Here is a 13955-nt window from a genome sequence, read left to right on the forward strand (position 1 = left end):
GGAGAGAGCAGTTAATAAAGCAGATCGTATACTGGGCATTGTTAATAGGGGCATAATGTAAAAGAGCATGGAGGTTAGCTGATTTTATATAAAACACTCGCTAGGCCTCAGCTGGAGTATTGTGTACAGTTCTGGGCGCAACATTATAGGAAGGATGTAAACACATTGGAGAGAGTGCAGAAGATGTTTACAAGAATGGTTCCAAGGATGAGAATCTTCAGCTATGTGGATAGATTGAAGAGGTTGGGACTGTTCTCCTTGGAGAGGTGAAGGATAAGAGGGGAGTTGGTAGAGATGTTCAAAATCACGAGGAACCTGAATAGATTAGATAAGAAGAAGCTATTGCCGGTCGTTAAAGGATAAAGAACGAGATGACACAGACTTAAAATGATTTGCAAATGAAGAAAATGCGATGTGAGAGGAAACACTTTCACAAAACCGTGGTTCGGGTTTGAAAGGCGCTGCCTGGAGGTATGGAGGAGGCAGGTTCAATGGAGGTTCAAAAGGACATTGGATGTTTATTTGAATATTAACAATGCTCAGGTGTACAGGGAAACGGCAGGACAATGACACTAGGTCATTATGCACATTTGGGAAGCCGGTGCAGACACGATGGGCCGAATGGCCTCCTTCTGTGCCATTATGATTTTGTGATTCTGTGATATAGGTTCTCCCTTCTTGTGTCCTTAACGGAATTTCTTCAAACGTGTTAAAAATTTGGCCAGAAATAGACCTTCAGAGGAATTGATCTGGAGGCATCAGGGATCTCAGAGCAACAAGCCTCCAGAGAAATTCACAAGCATGTGTCGAAACACGGGTTTTGTTTTTAAACATATGTTTCAGGAATCTGTGTAGCTAACAAGCAGTCAGGTATGCCTTTCGTTTCCAATGGGTGTCTACAAGGATGTAAGCCCGTGCGACTGTGCCAGAAATCAATGTCTATGTTACTCGCATGACGCTGGTAAGCGAAGATGCAATGTTGTGCTCCTCTGGGGGCTGTATGTGAGATATGCACAAAACGTTTTGAAAATTTGCTCAGTTACGCAGCACTAATTAAATCATTTCCACATTCAGATATGGTCTATTAACAATTCTGGAACAAACGCCAGTAGACAAAGTCTTTCCTTAACAAAATGGGATTATCAGTATAAGTGGTGACCAGATGAATGCTTAATATAGCTGCAGATCTTGTTTCCACAATGCATTTTTAGGATTATTCACATGTGTGTTTTCATTTCCTATAGGGAATGCCTTGACCTTCTGTAACAGCCGGCGAGCCTTAACTCACCCTTGGACAAGGGCGGGTTCGACAAGCATGGTGGGTTGTCTGCGAGCTCACGGACGTGGTAAGGGCGTTTCTCTTGTCAATTTTCCAATTCAAATTGTCATGAAATATTTAACAAATGACTGAGACAGGAAACAAACCTACTATTTCAAAAGTAGTACAACACATAGCAGCATTCAATGCTTTCTTCTCAATTTATTTTAATTGATTCTGTGGGATTTGCTGAACATAATGGGTTGTTGTAATGATGCTCAATTCTATTCAGCGCTGCTGCTTAAGAAAAAAAGCGTTAATTTATGAGCTAATAGAAGTAAATTAAGCAGAGGTGCCATGGATTGGCTGAGAAGATGCAGCAACCAAAAGGTGAAGTGCTGCAATGGAGCAGCTGCTAACGCTGATAGAGTGACACAATCCGTCCCCAAGAGAACTTCACCAACAAGCTTTGAATATGAAGCTGAAGTGCCCTCTGGTCAGCAGCAGCTAATTCACCTGCAGTGAAAAAAGGCGTAGGATTAAATCCCAGTGAGTACCGCAATGAGAAAGATGATGTACAGTTCAACTGAAAAGTCAGGGGTATACAACAACAACAATACTATGGATAACTATCGTGAAAGATAAGGAGCTTTCTGGGTTTGGGTGATTACCCCCCACAATCAACATTCAGAACCCCAAGTACAGGAAATCTCACTTGTCGTGTGTCTTCTCGATCTTAAAGTGAATTATTTGTTATCGGATTTTAAATACCCCACAATACTTATACAATTTTCAGAAAAAAATGTGACGATACTTGTGAATCATTGCTTGACTCCTAGCACACCAAACGTAGTACATCTGCAGTTCCTATGATCTGAACATTGCATTCCAAATGAGATTTGAACGATGGTCTTTTTTAAAAAAATTGCTGCTTACTCAATATGTTTGGACCAGAAAAACGCCATCCCATTAGTGTTTTGATCACCCGCTAGCTTTCAATGAAATATTGACCTGGACAACAATTTTCTTTATTTGTGTGTATCTGTTCAGAACGTTCCCATTTCCACATTATTACCGTTGACTATCCCTACGCGTCTAAAGCCGGTCCTCACATGGTTTTTGCGTGCACAAAAATTGTCATTATTTTACTGGCAAGCAAAATTAAACTGCTTTCTATTCAAATGCCATGTTCTGTTCAAGGTCTAATGCACCCTCTCGGGTAGTATTGTCAGTAATCATATAAATGCTCTCCTCTGTTCCTTCGAATTCCAGTTAATTGCTTTGCAGTACAATCTCACAAGGTGAGTAAGTATCTAAATTCTCCATTTTAATATCATGGATCAGACGTAAGATTTAGAAAATACGTTGATTTTACATGAACAGCATTGTAGCTAAATGGTTAAACCTACTGCAGTTTTGGGAGGAGAGAAGTGCAGTTGGTTGAAGTATAGATTGAGATCTACAGCATTGTCAGAGAGGATGGGCATGCCGAAAAAACATTTTTGTTAGTTTCTGTTTGTAATCACTACCTAATAAGCGAATGTTCGCAATTTACATTCCAAATGTGCAGTTAGGAATTTATAATGCCATCGGGGAAATAAGGACTGAGAAAATGACTTTGTAATGTGAACTGAATAATACCCTTGCTCTAATTATCCTTTGATTTCTACACGTGAAAGCTTTATTTGCTCCCGATCCTCCCTGTGCAATGCCACAGATCTTCTGGTGTGTGTGTGTGTATGTGTGCACGAGAGGAATATTATTAAGTACATGCAGATATAAACAGATAGATGACAGGTTGGGAGATGGTTAGTCGGAAAGAGATATGGAAAACTAGAGAGATGAGTGAAACATATCAAGTGTGAGAGAGAAGCAAAAACATTGTTCACACTTGAATGTGTAATTGCTCATAATTTGATGTTTAGCAACTTGTTTAACTTCAGACATACCCGTTGTCTCCAACTCTGTATCAATGTGTCGCTCTCCTACTGGATTATACAGAGGGGTCTAAAACCAAGTGCAATCTAGGGAATAAGTCTTTGTTCAAAATGATAGATCAATAAGTAGATAGACAGAAAGTTGGAAATTAATTATAGAGAAGGGAGGGAAATATTAATAAAAAAAGGAAGAATCGCAATTATGGATCGCTATTCAACACCTCAGAACGTCCTCAGAACGCGCTTTCTGGCCATTGAAGTCCTCCTGAGCTGTAATCAGTTTTGTAATGCAGGAAACGTGGCCGTCGATTTCCACACAGCAATCTACCAGAAAGCTCAATGTGATAATGGCCAGATAATCTCCTTTTCATGATGTTGATTGAGTGATAAATATTTAACAGGGTTTCGGGGAGAACTTCTCTGCCCTTCCTTGAAATAATTTCATAGCGTCGCTTGCTTCTGTCTGGGGAAGCAAACGGGACTTCGGTTTAAGGTCCCACGGTAGAGGACATCAAAATTTCCCGGATCAAAATTCTTAAATAAACATCATGTTTCCAACATGAATAAAATAATAAACATGAGTAAGGTGCAAAGGAACTCAAACAACTCGTGTATATTAATCGAGGAGCAGCTGGAGTTACTGCGGGCCTGAGAATCTCCTGAAGTGCATTAACCCCAGGAGGTTGTCATCCTGCCGATCCAGTGTTCAGGAGGTTAGTAAGTGGTTGGCCATCCGATAGGTTAAGGGAATGCTCACAGGAATCCTCCAGGATTGTTACATATTCAAATCGGTTTGCAGGGCTTTGAGTAGAGCTGTCTAGTAATCATCCACGTCATTATGGGCCAGATTGAAACACGTTGGTGAATCACAAAGTGGAGGATTGCAGTTCCTTAGGGAACTCGATAGTCCGGGGAATTGGCCGGCGCATCTGCCACCACCAACATGAGTTTCGCTTTAACTCAATTGTGCCAAAGTCAGTAACATCACTGAGTGGATGAAGAAGATTTTGAGATGGGAAGGAAAACGACCAAACGTCACGGCCCATGTTCAACCAATGATATAGGTAGGGAAAGGATTGAGGTACTACTAAAATAGTTTCAGCACCTAGAGCACAACCTTCATGTTGGCAATCTCTCGATTATTCCCAGTGCTACAGGACAGTTAGTGCAAGAGCAGCAACATAAACCAGGTTAATGCGCGAGTGGCGAAACTGTTCAGAAGATGCTTCAAAACATGGGGTCAGTGGGGCCATTTGAGGGTTTGCTGGGACCTGACAAGGTGGACGCCTTGCACACAAAGAGGACTGGAATCAATGCCGTCGCAGGAATATTAACCAAATCGTGGCGGAGGCTTTAAATGAGTATGGCAGAAAAGGCGCACCCCCCACCCAGCAGATGAAGAACTAGAGGGCGTAAAGAAACAAATTAGATTTGATTGAAGAACAGCTCCGAGTTAGAAGGGTTAATGTAGGGAGAATTGCAAAACAATCCAAGATCACGTGTCCATGTGTGTTAATTCCCAGTAAATGTTAATTAACATCATTGGGCTGCAGGCTCTATAGGCCACATAGCATCGTGTTGTAATGGCAATAATGGAGACCTAGATGAAAAGAGGGAAGACATCGCAATCTTGTAATTATGTCGACAATGTTTTGAGGAAAGATGAGGAAGGAAGAAAAGGGGGAGGGTGGCACATTTATCAAATATATTTTTTAAGCATGAGAAAGTGTTGGTGTACTTGAGAGTTCAAACACGGAATTCGTTTCAGTAGAACTGATGAATAGCAGAAAAACTATTAAGTGCTTGGTGTACCACAACATAGTGGGGAGGAAATGGAGGAGCAAAACTACAGGAACATCACAGAAATTTGCGAGAAATTCATCGTAGTGGCGATAGGGGGCATCATTTCTTATACGAGGCTGAATAAAACAGTATCAAACAAAAATACATGGAGGAACTCCGGCAATGTGGATAAGATAGTTTTCATGGTCACTGTGTTTTACCCCCCAGCAAGGAAGGAAGCAGTGTCGGATCTAGCTCTAAGGAATTAAGTGAAGTATGTAGCATACGGAGATATTATGGGAAGCTAATGATAATATCATTATGTTTAAAGTACATATGGATTCGTAGAACTAATCATATGTGAAAATATTCAACGGAGGTAGCGTTAATTTCGGTGAATGGAAAGGTGATGTGCTCCAGATGGATTGAAATGAAAGACTGTAAGCAAAACACTAAATGAACAAGAGGAGACTCTCTGAATGGTGATAGTTTGGTTACACAAAGCACACAAAGGGAGAGCTAAGAGCTTAAATAAAAGTGGCAAAGAGCATTTGGCAATAGATTATCCGGTAACAGAGAGGTGAGTCTAAACCTCTGTTCTAAACATGTAAAGAGAAAACGTGTAGCCAAAGTAAGGGTGTGTCGAATAGAAAGCGAAAGTTAACTCTGTTCTGGAGGCAGAGGGAGCGACTTAGGGGCGAAGTTAATACTTTGCATATGTCTTCAGGGAAGAAGATAACGCTGCAAATGTCAGTCAGGAGGTGGCACTGGAAAGAAAAAACAGACAGAAGAAACACAGATGCAAGGGAAGAAGTTAATGTTCTGCCAGTGCACAAAGTGAAAAATTCACCCATCTGGATGGGATGCATCCGAAACGGATTAGTGATGTACGGATTACAATTACAGATTTCCTGGACACAACGTTCCAGTTCTGCTTTGATATGGGTTAAGTCACAGGGGGATGGAAGCTTATCAATGACGCACCCTGTACAAAAAAAAGGATAACATTATGCCATTGACCTACACGCCAGCTCCCCTCGCCCCAGAGGTGGGGAATATTCCAGGAACCATAGATCAGTATTGCCTCCAGTTCTGAGCACTACCCTTCAGGATTTAAAGGCTTAGCGACAGCATCAATGAGAATCACTGGAATAGCACCAGGAATAAAACATTCACTTATGTGGAGGCACTTGAAAACCTGGTATGTTGGAATAGAAACGATTATGAGTAGATTTTAGTAAATAATGGAAAGAGCTTCCAGTGTTAGAATTGTCTGCTAATTGTCTCTGGAAAGGGCGCCTCTGAATTGGGATGTACATTTTCTGCGATGCTTGTAAACGGTTTGAGAAGACGGAATAGAGATCCGTACACCTCAGTTTGATGACAATGCTAATTTAAGCAGCACAGCAAAGAGTAGAAAGTCTCAAACGGTCTTCCTAAAATTAAATCAATGGGGGATTGGGGTAGGCTCTGCACAATGATAGGTAAAGTTCCCTGTGGAAACGGGAGGCCATCTAGTCTGAAATTAAGAAAGATAGACGATTGTTATTTTCTAACAATGAGACGGTTGAAACTATAGAACATCTCGAATAATTAGCTTTCCAACTACAGAAACCCTTAAAGTTATTGTGAAAGGAATACAAATAGTTAAGGAAGCAAATGGATAGTTGGCTTTAACCCTGGGCATGGAGTAGGTGGAATATAAAGGGGTAGATGCCTTGTCTCATTTGTATAAAGCTCTCGTTACTGTGTTCAGTTCTGGGAAGCCCACATCAGGAAGTGCGTGCAGGGATGGAACAGAGATTCACCAGAGCGACACCGGTCATAAAACGGTTAAAATTATGCCAGCATGATCTTCACATTCGGCTTGTGTTGCCTTGAAGATTACAGGGTGATCTAATTGAGTTGTTTAAATAATAACTTGATATGGCTGTTAATATAGTAATAATATAAGAACAAAAATCAACCATACGACAACAACGCGGAAAAAACCTTAAAAGTAGCGTTAGGTATTTCAGAGACGAATCGAGGGAACACTTCTTTACACATTGGCTGGATGCAATCAAAGACTCTCCCCTCAGCCCAAATGGAAATAAAAATGTTGAGGTTGGATTCCAATTTAAATGCTTACAACTGCGTTTGACAGGCGTTTGTTGGTTAGGCAAAATAAGAAACATGAAGGCAAGGTGTGCTTAATTCGCTAAAGCACAGATCAGCCACAATCTGAATGAAAGGCGGAGGAGGGTGAGCACCCAGCTGTCTAACTTCCCTTTGAATACTTCTTGACATAAACTTTCCACTTCGGTTTAATCCTAACCTAAACTGTTGTCATTTGCTAATATTGAATCCCACATCTATAGTTTATTTTTCTATGATTGTGGATTTTTGTGCCCACCGACCTTCGTCTTGTATCATTTGCTTATCACTTTGAAGCTAACATTTTTTCCATTCCTTCCGTAGTCAATTCCCTTCTCACCTGTTAACAATGTTCCTGTTAGGTAAGATTCCATAATCAATGTTTGTTTTCATCTCTCCAACGGCCACATCACCTCCTATCCTTCCATAGTCACTGTTTTCCTCGTCTCTCCACAGTGATCCATTTCCCATCATTTCATAGGTTACACTTACCTAATCATTTCACAGTGATTAACCTCACATACTTGTGAGCTAGTGCTTTCCTCAACCCGCACTGTATTCCACCTCCCAGCAATCATAGTAAATTATTTTCTCATCTATTCACATCGATCCATCTCCTATCAATCTGCAATCAATACTTTCTTCATCTCTTTACAGTGATCCAGGTTTACATGCAAACCCTTTCTCTCAGAGAAAAGTTCTCGTGACTTCAGAAACCTCATGCTCAATGCTTTAAGGGATTTGCCATTACATCAGCAACTGTATCGGATCATTAGCCTAAAGATCCAGAATCTAGAAACAATGCATCTTTTTTTCATTATTGACATATTCTTCTGTTTAATGTGGCAATAATATTACTATGCATTAAGTTTTTTCCTCAATCTTCATATTAGGGAGGCTTATAAAATATGTCGATGGAAATTACTAATGAAACTCAACATGACGCTGTGGGAAAGGTTGAAATTATGCAAATATTGAAATATTTAGTTCTTCATCTGTATCTTTGCTATATCTCGGGAAGAAACTCAACTGCTTAATAAATTTACACATTTTCCCGGTACTACTATGAGCCATCATTACCTTAAGGACTGTCACGTACAAGCTGTATATCATACTTAGAATGAACAAAATGACGAAAACGACTACTGTTGATGCAGTGCCTACATCCTCATCGAAGTTTTCTAATCCGTCTTCCTCTACCAATTGGTCGTCCAGACCTTCCATTATTTGGGGACGTTCTAGAATAAATAAACAGAGTGTGTTATAAATGAGATCAGGTTGAATATAGACCAGATATAACACAAAGGCGGCAGCTGGAAGGGGTATGCTGCATTGGAAGTCAAAGTAACAGAACATGAAAAGACCTTAATTCGATTCAAGTAATTTTCTGAAAACACGTAGATGATTGTTGGGTGGTGACAATCGAGTTCATACAGGGCACCTAGGACAGAGGAGGTATTTTAAATGATAATGTGTGCATCATTTGCACCTTTCCGTGAAAAATGATCAATCACATGTGATTGAAGTTTATTTTTACTCTTTTAGCTTCTGATAACAGCAAAATAATCAAAAATCTATTTACAAGGCGAACTCGGCCCCTATCTGAACAGAATGGTGTACTCAGGCTCGAATCACTTGCAGTTCACAGGCTAAACTCACCAAAGAGATCATCAGGAAAATGGGGGCGGAGTCACATTTCACCTCAAGATTGAGCTGTGCCTGATCAGCGCAGTTTATGTTCGCCTCTCAGGAATTATTGACATTTTACAGCAAAGGTTACTCGCCGGTACAAACAAATGATTCCACAGTATTTAAACCGGTTAACGTGCATGTATGTTGACTGTATAATCTGAACAGCGGCGTTAGTCTTTACCCAATGTCATCAGATTGCGTTTTTATTGATGCCATCAGCATTGCAGTATCATCATCTTTCCTACGACTATCGCGATATATTATGGTTACAATTCTCTGGTTACTCGGTTACTAAGGTCCTGTGAATTTTGTAATACATCGTATCATATATTTCCCTATGGCAGCTCCAGCATTATGTCATAGTAACGCCACAGGGATGGTTACCCTGTGGGGTGGAACTGTGAGCGCCTGGATTAAAAAGGACGTTAACAATTCCCTCAATCCCCTGAATGTGTCACTACTATCAACTCTCTAATTCTGCAAGCTGTCCCATGGTGCTTGTCCTGGCCGATATTTCGATTTGTATTGAGCGCAGGTGGCTTAAGTGAATGCAGAAGCATCGTAATTTTATGAGTACCTGCACCACAACAGAATAAACATTGTCACCTTGTATCAAATTCACCGTTCTCATCAAATGCTAGCTTTCCCTCTATGAGAGTTGAGTGAATTGACAGGCCTCGTTTTCTAGACAACCAAATAAGAGCTTCCAATTTTACAATTAGAAAGTGAGTGTCGATCCTTCATTACCTGCTCTATCCTGAATTATACCAGGCCATGTGCCCTTCATCCAAATGAACTGATGATGCATTGTAGGATCAGGCGATCTACAGAAATATCTGTACTAGAGTAAGGCCAGCTGTTTAAGCTGTTCAACCGGACTCGAGTCAATGAAACTGAATAGTACCGAGATAATTCAAAGACTGAAATTGTGCAGGACACGGATATAAGTTGTGTTCACGAACCTATTGCACTTGAACGTAAGCCAAGTAGGGGATATTTAGTGTAATATACACAGCTTCACCAAACACTCTGCGGGTAGATGGGCCAAATGGCCTCCTTCTTTTCCTGGATAACTGCCACTCTATGAGCTTTCAACATAGATAGCTGCCAGACCCTTTAGAAGACTGCTTCCTTCACTCAGCGAGATGTTTTCCAGCATGGAGAGATCCCATAACACATAAAAGAGCAGCTACAACTACTGGAGGTTCAGAGACTCAGCAACATTTGGTTAACTCTGGGTCAGTCAGTCATGGCAGGTACATCAAGGCAGTCAACTGGACATATATTCTCTGACATGACCATGCATACATTTTTCCATGACATGACTGAGATTTCAGATCAACAATGGATGAAGTATTGTACTCCTGCAATGTTGATCGCCTAGCAAACCCACTATAACAGAAAGTTCTGCCAGAATGCACTTTCCAGAAGATGAACTGTGCAATGATCCCTGGTTGAGATGTTTTTGTTTTGCCCATCCAAACTTTCATGGGTCTTTTTCAGATTGTGAGGATGTTTGTGGACTGCCTGTTAAGGCGATCTAACAACAAACTCTCCGAACTGCGACTTTAATTTTAGTTTGTTTTTCAACAGGGCGCAATAAATAGCGGCCTGATGCACGTAAACAAGGGGGAATTAAAAAACAGCGCAGCTATTGGCGACAAGAATGCGACCATTTGATTTACTGCAGACTGAGAATCTCTCTGAAAAATCAATTCTTGGTGCCTCCGCTTCACGTTGGACATACGGACAGATTCTCTGTTAAATTATGAGTTGAGCAAGATTGACGATGGTGGCAACAAAGTCATGCCCTGCTTCGTAGATCACCTTTCACTGAGTCAGGATTTCCCAAATACTTCACCGGGAAATAATAATACTTTTTCAATAATTTAAATACTTTAGTGTTTGAGTCCGTAGCAAGTTAAACTAAAATAAAACCCCTAAAGAAAACAAAAGGAGCAAATAGGAAGCCAGTATAAACAATGCTGCTTCTGGACATAATAGAGATAACAGAATCGGGAAGATATCACTGCTCATGCAATTCTCCATGGAGCCTTCAACATGCGCCTGAATTGTCGGATCGGGTCAAGAATAAGCCTCTCAAATGAAACACAGCAGCAATAAGACGTCAGCACCCTTCAGACTTTTCGACTGCATTATGAGCCTCGATCAAGTGCCAGAATTGTGGAAAGGAGATTAAGCCACAACCTTCTGATTCAGAAGCCAGGGAAATGTTAATGATATCCGCTGTAATTAAAAATAAAAATACGGGGATAATTTCAAAGTCAATGCTTATCTCCAAATGCGATATTTGGAAATTATACATATCGATCGTTCATTGCACAACAACATCAAGTTGCAGTTTTGCAGCATGATAAACGCCGAGAGAAGCCTCGAGGTGCTTTATAGGAGCAAAATCAGACAGCACCTGATGCCAAGTGAAGTAAGATCCAATCAGGTCAAGTAACCAAATCTTTGTAAAATAACGTTGCTTTAATGCGCTTCTTGAAGTAGCAGAGTTAGGTTAAAGTAGCGCACAGGTTTAACGATGCATTTGTAGAGCTTAGTGTTTCGGCATTCTATAATATATATAATATATAATATAATATTATAGTATTCTATAAGTGATATGGGGAGCTGGTGACATCACAGTGATGTCAGTGAGCAAGTAATAGTAGAAATCGCCTTAGTAATGGTGACCGCGAAACTACCACTGACTGCTGTAAACCAGATGCGCTTCACTAATGCCCCTGACGGAAGGAAACCTGCCACCCTTACATGGTCCGGCCTACATGTGACTCAAGGACCACACCAGTATCGTTGACTTTAAACTGCCCTCCACCATGGCTTAGAAATACATCAGCTCATGGGCAATTTGGCAACAAGTGCTGGCCTTGCCAGCGACATCCCATGAAATAATGAGGACGAAAGAAAGAAAATTGACCATGCTCACTAGATCTGAATTGGAGGCACGTGGAGATCCGGGAGGGCAGGCTGACTGGAACAATAGCCAGGATAAAGTTTTCCGCTTGGTCGTCAACGTTAAACTTTTTAAACATTTTTATCTTCACTCCCGACGCACAGTGGCAATAGTGTGACCCATCTATAAGAGACCCTCCAGCCACTCCCTAACGCTACTTTGGCAGCACTTTCCAAACGCGGAACCACTACAATCTAGAAAGAAAAGGACAACAGATGCATGGGAACACCACCATCTGAAAATGGCCCTCCAAGTTGCACACCATCTTTACTTGTCACCATATCACCAATCCATTATTATTTCTGGGTCAAAATCCTGTAATCCCTTACAGCATTGTGCGCATCATACGCCACATGGATTGCAACGATTTAAGAGAAAAGGTCGCCGCCATATTCTCTAGGACAATTAGGGACGAAACATGGCCTTGCCAGCAACACAAAAACTACCCGAATGAATACTATAAAAAGAAACAGTTGATCGAGGAGAGAAGCCATGCAGGTATTTAAAAACAGGGATAAGACTTTTCAAATTGTGTAGTTATTTGACTTGCTGCCAGCACTAGAGTGATGGTTAAATGGGGACATGCCGTGAATTGGGCCACCGGCTCAAGAATTTTGGATGATTTTTGTTTGGAAGCGGAGGCGTGGTAATGGAGTGTATGGCGGGCTTCAAAGACGATAGCTTTGCGATCCTCGAGGAGACAACCTGTACTCACCTAATATTGACTGTCAGACATGCAGCGCAAAAGTGAGAGGCAGTGGAGAATACAGAGAATGGGCAGTGAGGTAGCCCATTGTCAGCGGCCAAGTGGGATAAAGAATTGCAATTTCAAATGATGTGGCTGAGGTGCATCATAGGGTTGAAACATGGAAGACGAGTAAATACCCAGAAGCTAGAAGGCTCTCAATTGTAGGTGATTTTCAGGCTAGAATTGATTTATCAGAGTGAAACCATTCAAACATCAGTTTTGGTGAATGTTGGTTACTATAGAGGTTGAGCGTACCTTCATCCAATTTATTCAATCCACCCTCTAGCTAAATACCTCATTGCCAAAGAATAAATCACAGGATCTCCGAAAGAACGCTGATGCTTTGTGTAATCTGCTTGAAGGCCCCACAAGTATTTCTAAATGTGGGGGAACAGACGCGTGTTGCACATTTTGGATATTAGAACATATATATCTTATGCATTTGCTTCAAATTATTAATGATCACCACGAAGATATCACACACACACAAACCATGAATAGGCAAGGCAGCAAGTTTTCATTTTGCTTTTATTGCAATCAGTTTTGCCACATACAGACAAACCAACCATGTTATGTATATCAAATAGCCTCACTAAACCCTTCATGAGCTTTTTGATAATGTGGCAACTTGTATAAAATGCGGACAATCGTTCGCTGCCCTGGAGGGTGATTGTGAGGTCAGATGATTGGGAGATTTGCTGATTACGATGTTGAAATAATTAGGAACCTCACAGCGGTGACATTTCTACAGGAAAGGCCTGGTCAATCATGGTGGGTTATTGCACACGATTTCAGACTGTCGGTTAGGAAAAGCGAAACATTAACTAAAGTAGGTTTACCATGGGATTTATTAATACTTCGCATTAAATTCCTCTCGAGGGACGGGTGGCCCACTAAACAGGAATAAGTGGTTCCACTGTTCCACTCGGCCGCGGTGAGTCTCAATCTGCCGGTTAAGGAGCTGGAACCATTTCCTTTCTCGCTCTCCGGTTGGCTCGGGTGACCTGAATCCAGAAGGGTGCCATTGGCTATCCAAGCGATGTAAATCTCAGCAGGATAAAAACCGGTGGCGAGACACACCAGCGTTGCCGTATTCTCAGTGTCGATCTCGTCCTCTGACGGAGGCAGAATGTAGACTTTGGGACTAATCATTGTGCCAACTGTAAAGAGAGAAATATACAAATACGTTTTAATCTGACTCTGTATATTGTTTAGTTTTCACTAACCATTTTCTTCTCTTAGAAATACCATATATTTGGAAATTTGGAATATTTCCAATCTCTGAGGTTTAAAGATCTTTTTCCTTGCACGTGGCTGTCATTCATATTTTTTTCTTTTCATCGTTTGCTTTGTGGCCCGATTTTTTCCCCAAAGAGTTGGAGAAAGCACTTTAAAAAATGCTGACACTGTTGGGGGTGGGGG

At 41.1% G+C, this 13955-nt stretch overlaps 1 long non-coding RNA gene and 1 gene segment (V, D, J or C); one reads left to right on the forward strand and one right to left on the reverse strand.

Moving 5' to 3' along the window:
• The window catches only part of LOC144698245 (uncharacterized), a 37425-nt gene extending 26978 nt beyond the window's left edge, over positions 1 to 10447 (forward strand). Inside the window, exons 3-4 of one of the 3 annotated variants that reach the window (XR_013580468.1) lie at positions 1245 to 1346; positions 10399 to 10447. This is a non-coding gene — a long non-coding RNA (uncharacterized LOC144698245). Of the gene's footprint in view, positions 1 to 1244; positions 1609 to 8658; positions 8775 to 10398 lie in introns of those variants that run through there. The other 2 variants (XR_013580467.1, XR_013580466.1) reach the window with 2 other exon arrangements.
• Positions 10448 to 13295: 2848 nt separating this feature from the next.
• Positions 13296 to 13685, reverse strand: LOC144697996 (Ig mu chain C region-like). The segment is given in 1 exon segment: positions 13296 to 13685. A coding segment is annotated over 1 exon segment (390 nt).
• Between the last annotated feature and the right edge of the window lie 270 nt (positions 13686 to 13955).

Source organism: Cetorhinus maximus, chromosome 23 (genome assembly GCF_964194155.1).
Source record: "Cetorhinus maximus chromosome 23, sCetMax3.hap1.1, whole genome shotgun sequence".
NCBI classification, from domain to species: domain Eukaryota; kingdom Metazoa; phylum Chordata; class Chondrichthyes; order Lamniformes; family Cetorhinidae; genus Cetorhinus; species Cetorhinus maximus.